The following is an 18,122-nucleotide window of genomic DNA, read 5'->3' as shown; positions in this document are numbered from 1 at the left end:
TTTGATTAGCTCTTAATTTAGAGCTACTGGAAAATAAACAATTTTAAACTTACTACCAAATTCTTCACATTATAATCGTTGTGTATCCATGGAATATTTGCTTATTTGAGTCTCATATCCATCTGCAATCCGTATTATTTTTCTTTAATGCTTGTTTACCTGTAGATGACTTTGAGTTCAAAACTTACCAGTTCTTACCGGTGAGAGCATTTATATGGGCATATTTTGATGAGCAGATAGATCCATAGAGGAAAGCAGAAAAAAGTCATTTCCAATTTCATCTTAAACCAGATTACTTTGCGTGTGTGTGTATAATTATTTTAGTCTTCATAGGCCAAAGCGTGTAAAGACTCATACTCTTGCTATTAAGGTTGCTAATGTGCAATATATAGACAGACAATTCAAAACCTTTTAGTATTATGACTATTATAACTTCCGATCATTGTATTTAGTACTATATACATCATGTGTTATCAGATGCTAAGATTCTTCATGCTAAGACAGTATGAATGCTGTCTTTAACAAATAAGTCTCCTCACCAGTGACTTACTTTCTAGTATGTCTGTTTCACACAGTACTTCCCAACCTGCCTGTTTCACACCAATATTAAATATGTGTGTGGATAAATTGGGCCTTAAAAACATAGACTTTATTGGTCTCCTATCTTGTTCTTTACAGTGGTGACTGCTGTTGGCATTAAGTAAACAATGACATTAGCCGTAAATACAGCAAATAGTGATCACACAAAAATGCAGAGCGCATCTGTACTGTAAACATTGGAATTTTTTAAGCTGTCTTTTTCAGTTCATTTTATCTAAATTTTATCTATTGACCCAAAAGCTGGAAGACTATACCTTTGCTCTGACCCTAACAAAGTGTTTCTTCTGGAGAAATGGCCTTTAGCTTTACAGAATTTTATCTGTTAAGTCATATTTATACTTACCAAAACATGAAAAGTATATATGTTCAAATTGATCATGTGCTGGAACTGTTATGCAAGAGCATATCTGAATTATTTTATCTTGGTTAGGCTACTGTTCATTTTTCCAAATGAAAGAGTAACATTTTTCACACTTTATAAGTGTCTTTCAAACTTCATAGATGTCTTAGTGTTGTAAGCATACAGGAAAATCACCATTTCATGTCACCAGTTGTATTTTTGATGGTCTAATCTGTAGTTTCTTTTGGGTTTTTTTTTTAGTATTTGGAATCCGTGTTTACACTGCTCTTTCAGCTACTTCAGGAAGTAACAGAATGTGACACCAAAATGCACGTTCTTCACGTTCTGTCTTGTGTGATTGAAAGAGTCAATATGCAGGTATTTTTTTTTATAAACTTCAAACGGAGCTAGCTTTGTGCTAAGAACACAGAGGGCTTCTTAATATTTTTGGCTTATACAAAGATAGTAGAAAAATGTCACTGATTGATTATTCTTATGGTAGATGCCTGCATTATTTGTTTTACTTGGTTCTCTTCTCACTTTTCAGTTCTCATTTATCTTTTGTGTAATATGTTCTTGCTCAGTTACTACTTCTTTATTTTTTGCATTGACTCACCTTCTGGAATACAGAATGACTTCCACTGCTTATCTTAATGCATTTCTTGCAAATTTTTTTATTTCCACTTTCGATTCTCATTGTCTCATATCTGAGCTAGTATTTTATTAAACCTTACATATTAAAAGAGACATTTTTGGGGAAAAATGCTTTACATTCCCAGAGACTGTGCAGTTAAATTTGTAATCTCTCATTGGCACTGATATGGATCATGCGATTGCCTATACAGCATTCTCCTTAACTGCATGCAAAGTTTCATGTTCACGTTCTCAATTTTCAGTACTTCCTTCTCAGTGTTAAAGTATATTCTTCAGCTTAAACATAAAGGAATTGAAGATGGTTTTGCAGAAATAAAAATGAATTGTTGACTGCTTTTGTCTCCATTTTTTGTGGTATTACTGTATTAAGGACAGAGATAATGCATGGTTTAGAGCTTATCTCCTCTTTCTACAAGTAATCCTGCCTGAAAGCCAAATTTAGCTTTCCTAATTGTCCCATGTAGGAAAAGTCAACATGGCAGCAGATTTCCCTGGATTTTAGAACAGCTGGAGAAGCAGCTGAAAAAAACCAAGTTGAGTAAGAGCCTTTATGAGTCTGTTAAGGTTAATTCATAATTAAATACTTTAGAAGATAAATAGATTAACCAACCCTTTAGTATTGTAGAGCATCATAGAAAAAAATTAGGTTAGGGCAAACCTCTGGAGTTTATGTAGTCCAACCCCTGCTCAAAGCATGCATAGCTTAAAAGGTTATTCAGCATTTTTTTTTTTATTTTTCCTGGGACTGTTTCTGATTGTCTTAGATGATGCAGTTACTCAGGAATCCTGTCTAAGTGAATAACGTAATAATATGAAAACAACTTCAGTTATCAAATTAAGTATTGTTTGTGTTGTTTACTACTTAAGCCTAATTGTCATGCACAAATATTACCATAGGTAATAGGCTCTTTTCAAATACCTGTGTGGTCAGGTGTCACTTCAATCAGAGAGTACAGAATATGGTGTTTTAGGAAGAGGAAAGAGGAGTAAATTAAAGCAAACGCTGTATTTTTACTGTGACAAAAGCAGCTCTTAAATCTTTCAGAAATTACGCCTGGGATAAATTAATGGCCTTATTTCACACATTAAGAAAAAAATGTGTTCTGAATTTCAGATACGACCATATGTAGGATGTTTGGTTCAGTATTTACCACTCCTTTGGAAACAGAGTGAGGAGCACAATATGCTACGATGTGTCATTCTAACCACCCTTATCCATCTTGTTCAGGTAAAGTGTCAGAATCACATAAATGTTGCCAGTATCTTCTTTAGTTCTTTCTCAGACATGCCTTCTTGTTCTCTGTCTGTGTGAGTGTATTAAGGTATAAGGTGTAAAATTAAGGTATATTTTGGTTTTATAGGCTATTTCTAAATGCTATTCAGTCTTATAATAAAGACACGGTTCTCTGATAGTGGAGGTAAACATGGCTAATGTTAAGCACGAAACTCTTGTTTTCAGGGGCTTGTTCAGTAAAAGCAGTTCTTTAGGCAGATTTGCTTGTGTTCTGGAGGATTATTTTTTTTTGGCTTTGTAATCTTGGAATCGAACCTCCTTTAGTGCCTTTATAGTCTGTATAAAAGAAGCTTGTTCAGGCTTCCTTTATTTCCCAGACTGTCAATTTCTTCTTATAAAGGTTGTGTGTGTTTCAGAATTGATTCTGCAGCATAGGCACATCTGTTTCCACATTGCTTTCCATTCATCTCCTAAGGATGTGGAGTTTTCTATTTTGGTGGCAAACTTTCTGTGAACATGAGCCATTTTTAAATCATAGGCCAAGATATGGGCCACCATAACAAGCTTCACTTTGCCTGTTCTTTAAATTTATGTTTTAATTCAGATTAGTGTCAAATGTGTCTTGTTTAAATCATAACTGTTAGGTTTAATGTCTCTCAAGGGTGTTGTTGGCATTGACTAAATGTGGGTCATCTTGTTTATTTAGAATTCCAACCCTTTTATTGTTACCATTTTTACTGTTACCGTTTTACTGCATAACTCTGATACTTATCATGTCCTTTCGCAATGATTTCTGCAACGTTTATATAGCATATGGGGAAAAATATTTTATTTTACCCTTCTTAAATTTCCCAGCTTTTATGATGTTCTCTTCTGCTTTGTTCGTATGTTATGAAACAGAGACAATAGCAGCTCTGAGCTGCCTGCTTTGTTACATAATAGATTTGTATCACATCCCATTATTTGTATTTCAATATTTGATTATTTTTTTCTTCTTTTGAGTATTCATCTGTGCTCATAATTTTCTTTTTAACTACATGAGTATCTCCTCTTTTTCAATGTCTGTTTTAAAACAAAATGGTCAGAACTATTAAAATATCTGTGACCAGGGACTATCACCTTACCTTTGTTTGTGAATGCAGCTTCGAAGTTCAATAATAAAAAAGTGATAGTAATACTGAGAATAAAGGTGAAGATAATTATTATCAGACCATTTTTTTTCTGTAGAATTCTTTTTATATCTGTGTGTTGTAGGAAATTTTTCCTTTGCCAGAATATATTGCTTGCATTTATTAACATTAGGTTTCATTTGCCCATAGTTGTTCATTTAGCTAAGTTTGTTTAGTTCAATTAGTGTCTTCCAGTTCTCAAAACTCAAGAAATCTAGATAACTTTTGGTCCCAGATTTTGCTATATAACATTAATAGCTGTGTTGAGCAACATTGTATCTAAATGGAAGTTTCTATCTATAGTCAGATAAATCATAAATCAATAGCGATCATGAAATGGTCAAGTTTTCAATTCTTAGTGAGGTAAGGAAGGGGGTTAGCAAAACCTCTACCTTGGACTTCCGGAGGGTGGACTTCAGCCTGTTCAGAACCCTGGTTGGAAGGGTCCCTTGGGAGATAATCCTGCAGGGCAAAGGGGTCCAGGAAGGCTGGAAGGGTCCAGGAGCAGGCTGTCCCCATGAGGCGCAAAATTAAAGGGTGGGGAAAATGGCCGACCTGGTTGAACAAAGAGCTTTTGATGGGACTTAGGGAAAAAAGGAAGGTTTACCACCTTTGGACGAAGGGACAGGCAACTCAGGAGGAGTACAGAGATCTTGTTAGGTTATACAGAGAAAAAATTAGGAAGGCAAAAGCCCAGCTGGAACTCAACCTGGCCATTAATATAAGGGACAACAAAAAAAGTTTTTATAAAAGCATCAACAAAAAGAGAGTCAGGGAGAATCTCCATCCCTTACTGGATGCTGGGGGGAACATTGCGACCAAGGACGAGGAGAAGGCTGAGATCCTTAATGCTGCCTTTGCCTCTGTCTTCAATAGTCAGCCCAGCTACCCCCAGGGTGTTCAGCCTCCTGGGCTGGAAGATAAGGATGGAGAGCAGAACAACTCCCCTGTAATCCAGGAGGAAGTACTTAATTATTTGCTTATGCACCTGGACACGCATAAGTCTATGGGGCCAGATGGGATTCACCCAAGGGTACTCAGGGAGCTGGCGGGAGAGCTCACCAAGCCTCTCTCCATCATCTATCAACAATCCTGGTCAACAGGAGAGGTACCAGATGACTGGAGGGTGGCCAATGTGACGCCCATCTACAAGAAGGGCTGGAAGGAGGATCCGGGGAACTACAGGCCTGTCAGTCTGACCTCGGTACTGGGAAAGATCATGGAGAGGATCATCCTGAGTGAGCTCTCACAGCAAGTGCAGGGCAGCCGAGGGATCAGGGCCAGCCAGCATGGGTTTATGAAAGGGAGGTCCTGCTTAACCAACTTGATCTCTTTCTATGACCATGTGACCCGCCTTCTCGATGAGGGGAAGGCTGTGGATGTTGTCTACCTGGACTTTGGTAAGACCTTTGACACCGTCCCCCACAGCGTTCTCCTGGAGAAGCTGGCGAATCATGGCATAGACAAGTGTACTCTTCACTGGGTAAAAAACTGGCTGGATGGCCATGCCCAGAGAGTTGTGATTAATGGGGTGAAATCTTGTTGGCGGCCGGTCACCAGTGGTGTCCCTCAGGGCTCAGTTTTGGGGCCAGTCTTGTTTAATATCTTTATTGATGATCTGGATGAGGGGATTGAGTGCACCCTCAGTAAGTTTGCAGATGACACCAAACTAGGTGGGAATGTTGATCTGCTTGATGGTCGGAAGGCTCTACAGAGGGACCTGGACAGGTTGGATCAATGGGCCAAGGCCAATGGGATGAGGTTTAATAAGGCCAAGTGCCGGGTCCTGCATTTCGGTCACAATAACCCCAGGCAACGCTACAGGCTTGGGGAAGAGTGGCTGGAAAGCTGCCCAGCAGAAAAGGACCTGGGGGTGTTGGTGGACAGCCGGCTGAACATGAGCCAGCAGTGTGCCCAGATGGCCAAGAAGGCCAACGGCATCCTGGCCTGTATCAGGAATAGCGTGGCCAGCAGGAGTAGGGAGGTGATCGTGCCTCTGTACTCAGCACTGGTGAGGCCTCACCTCGAGTACTGTGTTCAGTTCTGGGCCCCTCACTACAGGAAGGACATTGAAGTGCTGGAGTGTGTCCAGAGGAGAGCTACCAAGCTGGTGAGGGGTCTAGAGAACAAGTCATATGAGGAGAGGCTGAGGGAACTGGGCATGTTTAGTTTGGAGAAGAGGAGGCTGAGGGGGGACCTCATTGCCCTCTACAACTACTGTCGGAGTGGGAGACGGACCCGGAGTAACGATGAGTCTCAATATGAGTATGGTCGTTCTCCCTTTATTCAAGTTCACACAGAGTATATAAAGACAGACAAGCAGAGCACGCGCTAGCAACAATTATACGATTGGCTTACAGTCTCTGTTCACGCGCCTAGAGCGCTCACACAATTAGTGCGGACCTCTTGTCCACGCGCAGCAGATGTTTCTCTATCTCCCGGAGGCAGTACCACTTATCACTTACTTATCATGTAGCTACTTCTTCATACTTCTATTTCTCAAGGACAGTTCACAGCCTCCTCCAGGCTCTCATCCCTATCAAAGACTGGATTGCTCATTGTAATCAAGTCATGCCCTTTTTCACTCAGCCATTCCTCCACAAACTACCTGAAAGGAGGCTGTAGAGAGGTGGGTGTTGGCCTCTTCTCCCAAGTGAATAATGACAGGACCAGAGGAAATGGTCTAAAGTTGCGGCAGGGGAGGTTTAGATTAGATATTAGGAAGAATTACTTTACTGAGAGAGTGGTCAGGCACTGGAACAGCCTGCCCAGGGAGGTGGTGGAGTCGCCATCCCTGGAGGTATTTAAGAAAGGTGTAGACATGGCACTTCAGGGCATGCTCTAGTGCCTGAGATTGTTGGTTTGTGTCTGTTTGTTGGTGGGTGTGGGGTGTGGTTGTGGGTGGGTTTTTTTGGTTGTTTTGGTTTTGGTTTTTTTTTGTTTTGTTGGTTGGACTCGATGATCTCAAAGGTCCCATCCAACCATGAAGATTCTGTGATTCTGTGAAATGCGTTTTGACCTTTTGGGGGGTTTTGATTCTTGATGGTAATTTGCCTCTCTTCCTTGCTTTTCTATACATGTACAGTACATTTCCTAATTCCTCTAGAGGTTTACTGTAAGTAACTTGGCAGAGAATTTTGAAAGCCTATAGAAATTATTAGCTGCTTGCTTTATCCAGAGATAATAGTTAAAAATAACTGAATTTCTTATCAGTGAAAGAAAAGATCTTGATATAACTTAATCCTTAAACTTGAAATATCTAGAAATCTCTGTGCTGTTTGCAGTAAAAATGCAAATAAAATGTAGTAGGTTACTGAGGAAAGATTGAAGAATAAAACAATATGTAGTTATACGGCCTGCAGAATCTGTGCTATTAAGCACTTCTTTAATATGGGCTATATGCCATCCCACATTCTCTAACCCCTACTACATCTCAAAAAAGATGTAGTAGAACTAGCAAAGATCAAGAGAAGGGCTCCTAGGATGTAGGGCAGCGTCCATACAGGAACAGACTGAATATGCAGGCAGTCTTGAACTTGCAGAAAGGCATTACTTTCTGGATAAAGGATATTATTATAGAGGTCTATGAAAATATTAACAGTGGAGAGAAAGTGGAAAAGGAATGATTACACATTACAACTAATGGAAAATTTGGGTTTCTTTTAAAAGTAGAGTTAGTTCAAACAAAGAGAAAATATATTTTCACAATATACAAATTGTGGAACTTCTTGTTACTGGCCACAGTGGAGGCCAAAAGGATAGGTGGACTCAAAGAGTTTAGACAACTGTATGGAAGATCCTTCTTTTAAGACAAGCTTGTTTAAATAAATAAACTATTCCACAAAGAAGCTTTAACTGAGAAACATAATTTTAAATTTAATAGTTTCCAAATATAGTAATTATGCAAAAGCAGCATTCAGCTAGCCTCAGTTCTCTTTAGTAATATTACAAAATAGCCAGTAGGTTCCAATATAAGAATTACGATCTTTGTAAGATTAGTTTTAATTTATGATTTAGTTTTGAAAATAGTTATCTCTATCTTATTTTTAAAAATTAGGGGTTTTTATTAAGTGATTGTTGAATTTTTTAACTTTGTGTTCTTGGGAAGACATCTTTGCATATTACTCATGGATCACTTAATAAATCACTGTCATCAGTCTGTGATTCTTTGTTTAGGAATGAAAAGAAACCCGTTTCCTGTGTGAGAAACACCGGCTCACACTTAAAATTTTAAAGAGGACGAAGTCACTGGAGCAAAGGTTTATTGTACGAAGCAGCGCTGAATCGGGTGCATCTCAAAGTAGAGGCACACCCATCTTTAGTTTTTTTAGATATTTTATACCTTTCTTTCCCGGCCGCCTGAATACCTGTCTCTCTTCTCATTGGCTGAGAAGTTGGAGCTCACATTCTTCCCGACCGTCTAAAGACACAAACCTTTAATTAACAATACATTGTTTCACAGTCTCTGCTAATATCTACTGTCTAATGTTAGTAGTTACAAACATCCTGGTGGTCATCTTCTTGATCTAGTGTCCATATCCTTCTTTTCTTCAGTCACCCCCCAGGTGGCCTTTATCCACTTATCACCTTCCACCGTCCTTTGTTTGCTTATCAGTCTACCATCAATTCGGTTCTCCTTACCTAAATGGCTTCTTGTAAACCAGAGTCTCTGGGCCATTCCAGGGTACTTGTAAGGATTAGTTAGATGCTATAACCGAGCACACAAATAGAAATATACCAAGTAGCTGAAGCAAAATTCAGCTCATTTCTCACAATCCACCCCCTTTTTATTTATTACATTTTTGCTGAAGCTTATTATCTTCTTCCCATTTATTCAACAATAACTGTAATCTTTCATTTTGTTCTTCTTTTCGGTGATCTCTTTTTCTTAAGACCATTATCCTCTGCGATGTAGCACCTTGATTCACAGCATCCACATTCGATAGACTGGTCACTTGCATTCCTTCTACCACTCTAGAAATTAATCCCACTGCACAAGGAATAAAACAAGGTATGAACAGCAGTCCAGCAAGAGCACATAATAGAATGAAGCCTACCTTCTTCCACCAAGATATTCCAAAAAAATCATTCCACCAGTTGACATTCATCATAGATTTCCACCTTTGCACTGGGACGTGTGCTAGTTTTCTGATGTTTGCTGCTATATCTCTTACAGCTTGTCCGTTGTCATCAATATGAAGACAACACTCTGATGTGTTAAATTTGCCACATACCCCCCCCTCTTCTGCTAATAGGTAGTCTAGTGCCAGTCTATTTTGGTATATGGCAGTTCGCATCTGTGTTTGTTGGACTGCTATTAAGTCTAAGGCTGAGGCTGTCTCATTGGTAATTATTTCAAGCGCTGCTTGCAACCTAATTATTCTATTGAGCATATAAACAGGTGTTCGATATCCCCAGCTACCATCTTGTGCCCATGTTGCTGGTCCATATGTTTCTATTATGCGTTGTGGGGGCCATTCATCCTGCCCCCAATTCTGAGTTCCTCCCATTTCGATCGTTGTTCGTTTCTTTCTCCTCAATTCATCATATAGCCGGACCCCCAGCCCAGCTGCCTGTGTATCAGACAGCAAGAAAAAGAAAGGCATTACATATCCAACATAACAGACTCCTGACCAGTTTGGAGGTAATCTTCGGTAAGCATGTTTCCCACAAATCCAATAATGGCCCTCTAAGGCCCAAGCCCCGTTGGCAAAGGGACCGTCCCATGTTTCATCATCTTGTGGTGTTTCATAGTATAGCGGATCTTCTGTGCCCCATGGTCCTCCTGAGGCGTTTAAATCCCCATTGGAGTCACAATAGTCACATTCAAAGGCCTCTGCATCCGGATGCCATTTACAGTTACATCCTCCCTCTCTTATCGTTCGGTTTGTAGCTGACCAGAACTTTGTGAAATATGTTCTGGTCCCATTTGAATTTTGCCAAGCCCATTGATAGACTCTTATTACATGGTTTTTGCTGGTAGTATTGTCCCGCTGACAAGCCAGGAACAGAGAATCTTTAAAACCCCCCTTTTTGCCAATCTCTCTTGCCGCTGCCCTGCAACCAGCATGCCAAGGTTCATGGAAGGAACATCTTACCCAGGTGCCATCTCTAAGCTTAATGTGTGTTTGGTTCCATCTTCCTTGGTACCTCCGGCAATTATAAGGAATACACAGTGAGTCATAACAATCCATTCCTGGTGATAATGTCCACTCACATTCACTTTTCCCTAAATATTTCCCTCCCGATCTGGTTCTGTTCAGGCAATAATTCCCTTTTCCTGGGTACAATATTTTCCATGCAGCTCCCTCTTCTGCCCAGACCTTTGTTCCATGGCGTACTGTACTTAAGCTACTCACCAGCCACTTAGGCTGCACAGGCCGGGCTACCCATGGCCATTCTTCAGATCCCCTCGGGCTTCCACATACCCAACAATTACTCAAATTAAAGCTTTTTGCTATTTCATTCCTTAATGTTACAAATTGGTTATCTTCCATTTGACTGTAACACAGAGGGATGGTCACAAGGTTCATTAGTATGGTAGCATAAAACCTGCCAAGGTCTGGCACAGCCTTCCCTCCCATCTCTCAACGCCTACTGGATTGCAGCCAGCAGCGGAGACCGCTCACAGAAGAGGAGTGAGGAGACTGACCCAGTCTTGCCCTTGGCTTTAGTTTTTAGAACCTTTGCTGGTAACCTCCCCAGGTATTACACTTTTATTTCATTAATCTCGATTTTACCAATTCTGTCTTTTAAGAGTCAATTTCAGTGGATCACTTCCCTGGGTTACTGTCCACTCTCCAGGAGGTGGGGCTATTGGTCCTTTTACCCGTGTAGCATGTGTCCACCCCTTTTCCTTAGTTCGCACAGCTGCTTCTGTTGTCAGGAGTACCAGGAAAGGTCCTTCCCACGCTGGAGTCAGAGTATCCTCTTGCCAGGACTTCACTAGTACCCAGTCTCCAGGCTGTATCTGGTGTAGTTTGAAATCCAGTGGAGCCGTCTGAGGCAGCAATCCACGCTGTCTCAAATCTGTAAGAGATTGGGCTAACCCCCACAGGTAATTTTTAAGAACGACATCATTAATTTCAGGAATTGGCACACCTTCTTCCCTTCCCAGATATGGAAGTCCGAATAGCATTTCATAGGGAGATACTCCTAAATCCTTCCTTGGAGCAGTCCTAATTCTCAACAGGGCTAGGGGCAGGCATTTGGTCCAGGGCAACTTAGTCTCTATTACCAGCTTGGTGATATGTGTTTTGAGAGTTGCATTCATCCTCTCAACTCTACCAGAGCTTTGAGGATGCCAGGGAGTGTGGAAGTCCCATTGAATTCCCAGAGCTGTGCATACCAGCTGCAATACCCTAGCAGTGAAATGGGTTCCCCTATCAGAATCTACCCTTTCTATTATTCCTCCCATCCGGGAGAACCCATTTCCCTTCCTGGGTTTTTACACCAGTATCCAAGGAGGCCCAAAAACTTTCTTATTTCTTTCTTACTCCTTGGAATTGGAGTTGTTACAATACCAGAAATTCGTTCTGGGTTTATTCTCCTTTTCCCTTCGCTGATCACGTGCCCGAGGTACCTCACCTCCTTTTTTTTTTTACAAACTGCAACTTAGTTTCTGAGACTCGGAGCCCTTTTTCTCCCAAGTAGTTAAGTAATTTGATGGTTGCAGATCGAACCTCCATCTCCTCTTCCCCCGATATTAGTAAATCATCTACATACTGAAGCAGCTTGATCCCTGGGGAAAATGAAATTTCCTCAAGTATTTGTTCCAACACTTGCCCAAAAAGGTTGGGAGATTCTGTAAACCCCTGTGGTAACGTGGTCCAGCGGAATTGCTGCCTCCTCCCTGTTACCGGGTCCTCCCATTCAAAGGCAAACATGTCCCGACTTTCCACCGCCAAGGGACAGGTCCAAAAAGCATCTTTAAGGTCTACTACACTGAACCACTTGTGTTCATGAGGTATTTTGCTTAGCAATGTATAAGGATTGGGTATTACCGGGTGACGTGTCTGAACAATTTTATTCAGCTCCCTTAAATCTTGCACTAATCTCCAACTCCCATCCGACTTTCTGACGGGTAAAATAGGTGTATTATAAGGAGACATGCAGGGCTCTAAGAGATCATCTTTCAACAATCCCTCAATTACAGGTTGGAGCCCCTTCCTCCCTTCTAGAGATATAGGATATTGTTTTACACGCACAGGCTGACTTTCTTTCTTTAATTCCACTTTGAGGGGGGGGTATGTCCAGTCCTCCCCGGTTTCCCTCCGCCACCCAGACTATTGGATTAATCACTTTTTCATCCTCTGTGGTCAACTTATAAAGCTGCACCATCATCCTATCATCTTTTGGAACTATTCCGATCCCTAACAATATCTGTAAATCCCTCCCCAATAAGTTCGCTCCTACTTCAGGTATCACTACTAAGTCCATTTTTACTTCTCGGTTATTCCCTTGTATAGTTACTTGCTCTACAATAGGGACTGAAAACTCTTCCCCTTTTATCCCAACCACGTTCGTCGTAAGTTCCCCAATTTCATATCCCTGTGGGATTTTGGTTATACTTGTTCTTTCTGCTCCTGTGTCCACTAGGAATACATATTCCTCCTTCTGGGGTCTTAATTTTAAATTTATCAAGGGCTCAATGTGATGGTTCGACCCCAGAAGGTAGAGTCCCTGACACCCCTATTCTAAAGAATAATCATCCCGCTCCATTACTCGAAACACTCCGTTTTCCTTCTGCCTCATCGGACAATCCCTCTTAAAGTGCCCCTCTCTCCCACAATGAAAACACCTTCTAGGACCTACTTCCCACCCATGAGGGTTCCCCCTCCCAGCCGGTTGAACCTTATATTCTCTGCGCTCACGCTGTGGCCCGCGGCTGGGACCTCTGCCACGTTCACACCACCTCTCTCTCTCTCCCCCTCTCTCAGGCTGCTGCCCCGTTACTTATTCCACTGCTGCCACCATCAACTTAGCTTTAGCTTTCTGCTTCTCATCATCTCTCCTGACATACACTTTCTGAGCCTCTCGCAACAATTCATTCAAGCTCCGATCATGCCAGTCTTCCAGTTTCTCTAACTTCTTCTTTATATCAGGCCACGCCTTAGTGACAAAATTAACCTTCAACAACTCTCGCCCCACATCATTCTCGGGATCTATTCTTGAGTATTGTTGTATATTTCTCCTTAACCTTTCCAGCCAATCTGTAGGAGATTTATCTTTTTGTTGTGTGCTTTCAAAGGCTTTATCAAAATTCTGTCCTTTTGGGACTGCCTCTTTTATTCCCCTGATTACTAATCTTCTGTAATCAGACATATTATTCCTCCCCTCCGCATTATTCTGATCCCAGGCAGGCCTGGTCACAGGGAATTTCTGTTCCCCTAGGACTCCCCCAGGAATATCGGGAGGATTTTCTCGCTCCCAAATTCTAATACCCGCAGCCCGGATCGTTTGTCTTTCTTCCGGTGTGAACAGGGCTCCTAAAATGAACTGCATTTCATCCCAAGTGTAAAGATTAGGGCCCAGAAACTGGTCGAGCTGCTCTGACAACCCTAAAGGGTCCTCTAATAACTTTTTCATCTCTTTCTTAAATTCCCGCACCTCGGTGCTAGTCGGAGGTACATTCACAAAGCCCACCCCCCCCCGGGGCTCCCGGCATGGGTACCTCTCTTAAAGGGAACATACCCTCCTTATGTTCCCCTTTACAAGACGGCAAAGGAAAATTCCGAACATCCCTTACTATCTGATCTAATTCAGTGACCCGGGTTCTCCGAGTCTCCCCGAGCAGAGGGGCACCCGGTCTCACAGAGTCCCCCCCCCTTCCCGTTCATTATCCTCCTCCTCCCCTCCCCCAATCTTCTTCTGTTTCGTCGAATTCAGGGTTGTATGGGGGTGGCAAATGATCCGGAGGTTCCCAACTTTCTTCTCTCTTCTTAATCTTCTTTCCCCCAAGGTCTTTTGTCATGAATAAGGAGTGAGACCTCCTCCAACATGAAGCATATTCAATTTCTTCTTGGTTTACTGGAGTCTTACTACATACGTAGAGATTCAAAGCCTGGCACAACCAATTCTCCATTGACCCGAACTGCGGCCAGTACAGTGGGTCAGATCTAATAGGTTCTTTCACCCACTCAAACATACAGTACTGTATCATTGTTTTTTTATCTTTTCCCCGGGTGCAACCCTGCCCCCACTTCCCGAGCATCACCCCTAAAGGACTGTCGGGTGGAATGCTCGCACCAGGACTTTCAAGTCCTTGATTCTTTATAGCCTTCTCTCTGCTAGGCCTATTTCCCATTTTACTTTCCCGTGGGACTTTTTCACCTGGAACCGTTTCGCTTCGCCCCTTCACTGGCCGGTCTCCTCGCGGAGAAACGGAACCGCAGTTAGAAGGGCTCCACACTCGCTCCGCAGACAATTCTGCGTCTCACACACACAGTCCCAATCCCGCTATCCCAGCCGCCCGAGTAGTACTTAACAGTCAATTTTCTTACCTGGGTCCCGTGCACAGAAATTATCGGCTGCCGCGCGTAACTCAATCCCGTTAACTCAATTCTTCCTTTCCCCTCCTTTGCTCCGGGAGTCCTCTGTCCGGATAGGACCCGCTGCCCCTCACGGGATGAGTGTCCCGGTTCTGCTGGCGCTGGGGGAGCGGCAGTGCTCGGTTTGGGAGCTGGAGCAGTGGCAGCGCTGGCTGTCGGGGCCGGAGCAGCTGCGGGCGTGGGAGGGGCTGGCGATGGAGATGCGGGGGGTGCGGGCGGCGGAGCCGCTTTTACCGCCGGCTGCGGAGTGACCGGGGCCGGGACGGGCCGGGGCGCGGCTTGTGCCGAAGCCGGTGCCGGAGCCGGTGGGGGAGCAGCCGATGCCGCTGGGGCCGGTGTCGGCGTGGCCTTGGCCGGTGCCGCTGGCTTGGCTTGGGCCGGGGCCGGGGCTGGGGCTTGGGCTGGTTCTGTTTGTGTCTGCACTGAGACTCTCGCTGGGGCAGCAACTGTCTGCGTCCCTGCTGTGACTGTCGCTGGGGCTGGAGAAGTAACTGTTTGCGTCCCTGCTGTGACTGTCGCTGGGGCTGGGGGAGCAACTGTTTGTGTTCCTGCTGTGACTGTCGCTGGGGCTGGAGAAGTAACTGTTTGCGTCCCTGCTGTGACTGTCGCTGGGGCTGGGGGAGCAACTGTTTGTGTCCCTGCTGTGACTGTCACTGGGGCTGGAGGGACAACGGTTTGTGTTCCTGCTACGATTGTCGCTGGGGCTGGGGGAGCAACTGTTTGTGTCTCTGTTGTTTGAGTAGCGAGGTTGCCTGTCACACGATGCTCATTCTGATATTCCTCAAGTCTAATAAGATCTAACGCCTGCAGCACATTCAGTGTCATAAGTATCAAAATCAGGCCCACATGACAGAGACAATCATAACAATCATTCTCTGTCCAGCCCGTAGGTTTTCCACCCCCTAGTTCAATTGGTAACATTTTTAAATAATCATGAACAGGCAAAGTAAACTTTCCCCAGGCAAAATCAAAAGTGTAATTAGCGGCAGAATCTATTATGCGATGCCCGAAACATGAAGATACCCTACCAAATGCAAATCTCAGATTATACACCTGAGCACCAGCCCACACCAACATAGCACGCCTATACCACCGCATCCAAACACAGAACAAATATAAACCTACCTCAATACAACAAGTCAATATGTCCAACCAGTTAAGCACCACTAAATCAATCAACTTCATACAAAAGTCTCTAAAAATATCATATACCATATCCTGTAGGTACAACATGGTGAAAGCAAACTGGAATTCAAACTATTCAGGCAATCTTAACAGACCACAGCCGTCGAGCCCCACGTTGGGCGCCAATAAATCTGTCGTGGTTTTGGCTGAATTTACCAAAACCGGACCGGCAGATGGCCCTTCCCCCCCCTTCCCCCCCTAAAAGAGGAGAGAGGAGGAGAAAGAGATAAGGAGATTCAGAAGTTTAGAATGAACTAAACTACTTTAATGAAAAATTAATATTAAAATAAAAATAAAGAAGAAAATAATGAAATAGATACAATATATACAAAACCGTATCAAGCTCCCAGGATGTCAGTTACATCACCGGCAGGCACTGGGGAAGTCCCAGACTGGACTCAGTGACGAATGGGAACTGGATTCCAGCTCTGGAGTCAGGAACACACGGATCGGGATCAAAGGCAGATGAACAGAGTCCTCTCTGGACGTCGGCCATCGCAGGAAGGGGGCTGACCCTTTGATCCCTCAGCCTTTATACTGAGCATGGGGCAGATGGGATGGAATACCCCAGTTGGTCAGGTTTGGGTCACCTGTCCTGTCCACTCCTCCCCACTGATGTGACCCCTCTACGTTTTTTCCGTTTCCGACCCTCTAAGGGGGCAAATAACGAAATTGGCTGACCTTGGTTGTTATAGCAATAAGTATAAGCAAGGGCCTCCCTGCATACCATTCCTTGGCATGGAGCACAAACATTGGGCTTATCACTCTGAGAACGAGCAGTTTTCTCCACAATATGCCGTTAATTTCAGAGAGTTAGAGGAGGCCTAGCTAGGATGTAAAGTTACAGAACAGAAAATTGGTTTGGTTTTACTTCAAACCGGGACAATGAGACAGTGGGTTGGAGACCACTGAAATCAGCGGGGTGCGCCATCCCCTCTTTGCTGTCTCGCCTCGCAGGAACAGGAGTGCTGGATCCCGGACGAGCCCCCAAATTGTGAGAAACACCGGCTCACACTTAAAATTTTAAAGAGGACAAAGTCACTGGAGCAAAGGTTTATTGTACGAAGCAGCGCTGAATCGGGTGCATCTCAAAGTAGAGGCACACACATCTTTAGTTTTTTTAGATATTTTATACCTTTCTTTCCCGGCCGCCTGAATACCTGTCTCTCTTCTCATTGGCTGAGAAGTTGGAGCTCACATTCTTCCCGACCGTCTAAAGACACAAACCTTTAATTAACAATACATTGTTTCACAGTCTCTGCTAATATCTACTGTCTAATGTTAGTAGTTACAAACATCCTGGTGGTCATCTTCTTGATCTAGTGTCCATATCCTTCTTTTCTTCAGTCACCCCCCAGGTGGCCTTTATCCACTTATCACCTTCCACCGTCCTTTGTTCGCTTATCAGTCTACCATCAATTCGGTTCTCCTTACCTAAATGGCTTCTTGTAAACCAGAGTCTCTGGGCCATTCCAGGGTACTTGTAAGGATTAGTTAGATGCTATAACCGAGCACACAAATAGAAATATACCAAGTAGCTGAAGCAAAATTCAGCTCATTTCTCACACCTGATTCTTAGAATATGTCAAAAGATTTAGGATGTGGTAAGATCCAAAGAGTAATTCTTTTCTTGATCTTTAACACATTTTATTAAGCATTTAGTATTTGTTAGAGCTGTGACCTTTCCCAGAAAGAGAATGACCAATGAATGTTTTTAGGAATGCGTGTTCTTTATAATTTTTTTTCTTGCAGACCATTGATAAGCTGCTTGTTCTCCAAAAACCTATATAATTTTCTCAAGACCCGTTGAGAAAGCTCAGGAGTATCAAACTAAATATTTTCTTTTTTATGAAATGGTTGCAAGTTCAACCTTTGATTTCTTGAATACATGTTTACAGAATGTGAATAGAACAGCATCACAGATATTTTTCATTGCTGTTCTTGAAATGCTTGAGTTGAGATTTTTTAAGTACTTTACATTTTTTATTTACTTTTATAGGGACTGGGAGCAGACAGCAAAAATCTCTATCCTTTTCTACTTCCGGTTATTCAGCTAAGTACAGATGTTTCTCAGCCTCCACATGTCTATCTTCTGGAAGATGGTTTAGAGTTGTGGTAAGAATGTTCTTTATCAAATTCTAATTTTAAAAATTTTATTTTTGTATCCCTGGAAGAAAAAAAAAATATTTAACAAAAGCTTTGACTGTATTAAGAATTTATATGTTCTTGTTATCTTACCTTGACGTCATCTATATCATACCTTTTCTGAGAAGAGGTGAGGTTAGGAAGTTAATAAAAGAAGCACAATTAAAAATAACTGAGTAGGTAATCTATTTTCAAGTAGTTGATAGCAAGATACAGTTCTGTTGTGATAATGAACAGCAAGACAA

At 42.6% G+C, this 18,122-nt stretch overlaps 1 protein-coding gene across 3 annotated transcripts in view; it reads left to right on the top strand.

The window, feature by feature from the left end:
• Positions 1-18,122, top strand: part of LOC141476551 (importin-11-like) — a 172,919-nt gene that overhangs the window by 93,372 nt on the left and 61,425 nt on the right. For 2 of the 3 annotated variants that reach the window (XM_074165233.1, XM_074165235.1), the window contains 4 exons: positions 160-200; positions 1,202-1,318; positions 2,709-2,822; positions 17,732-17,847. In XM_074165233.1, the coding sequence (XP_074021334.1) occupies positions 160-200; positions 1,202-1,318; positions 2,709-2,822; positions 17,732-17,847 (388 nt within the window). The remainder of the gene's footprint in view (positions 1-159; positions 201-1,201; positions 1,319-2,708; positions 2,823-17,731; positions 17,848-18,122) is intronic. The other variant, XM_074165234.1, reaches the window with a different exon arrangement.

Source organism: Numenius arquata, chromosome W (assembly GCF_964106895.1).
Source record: "Numenius arquata chromosome W, bNumArq3.hap1.1, whole genome shotgun sequence".
In the NCBI taxonomy this organism is placed as follows: Eukaryota; Metazoa; Chordata; class Aves; order Charadriiformes; family Scolopacidae; genus Numenius; species Numenius arquata.
Note: the sequence above shows the minus strand (reverse complement) of the source record. Positions and strands in the feature narration are given on the sequence as shown.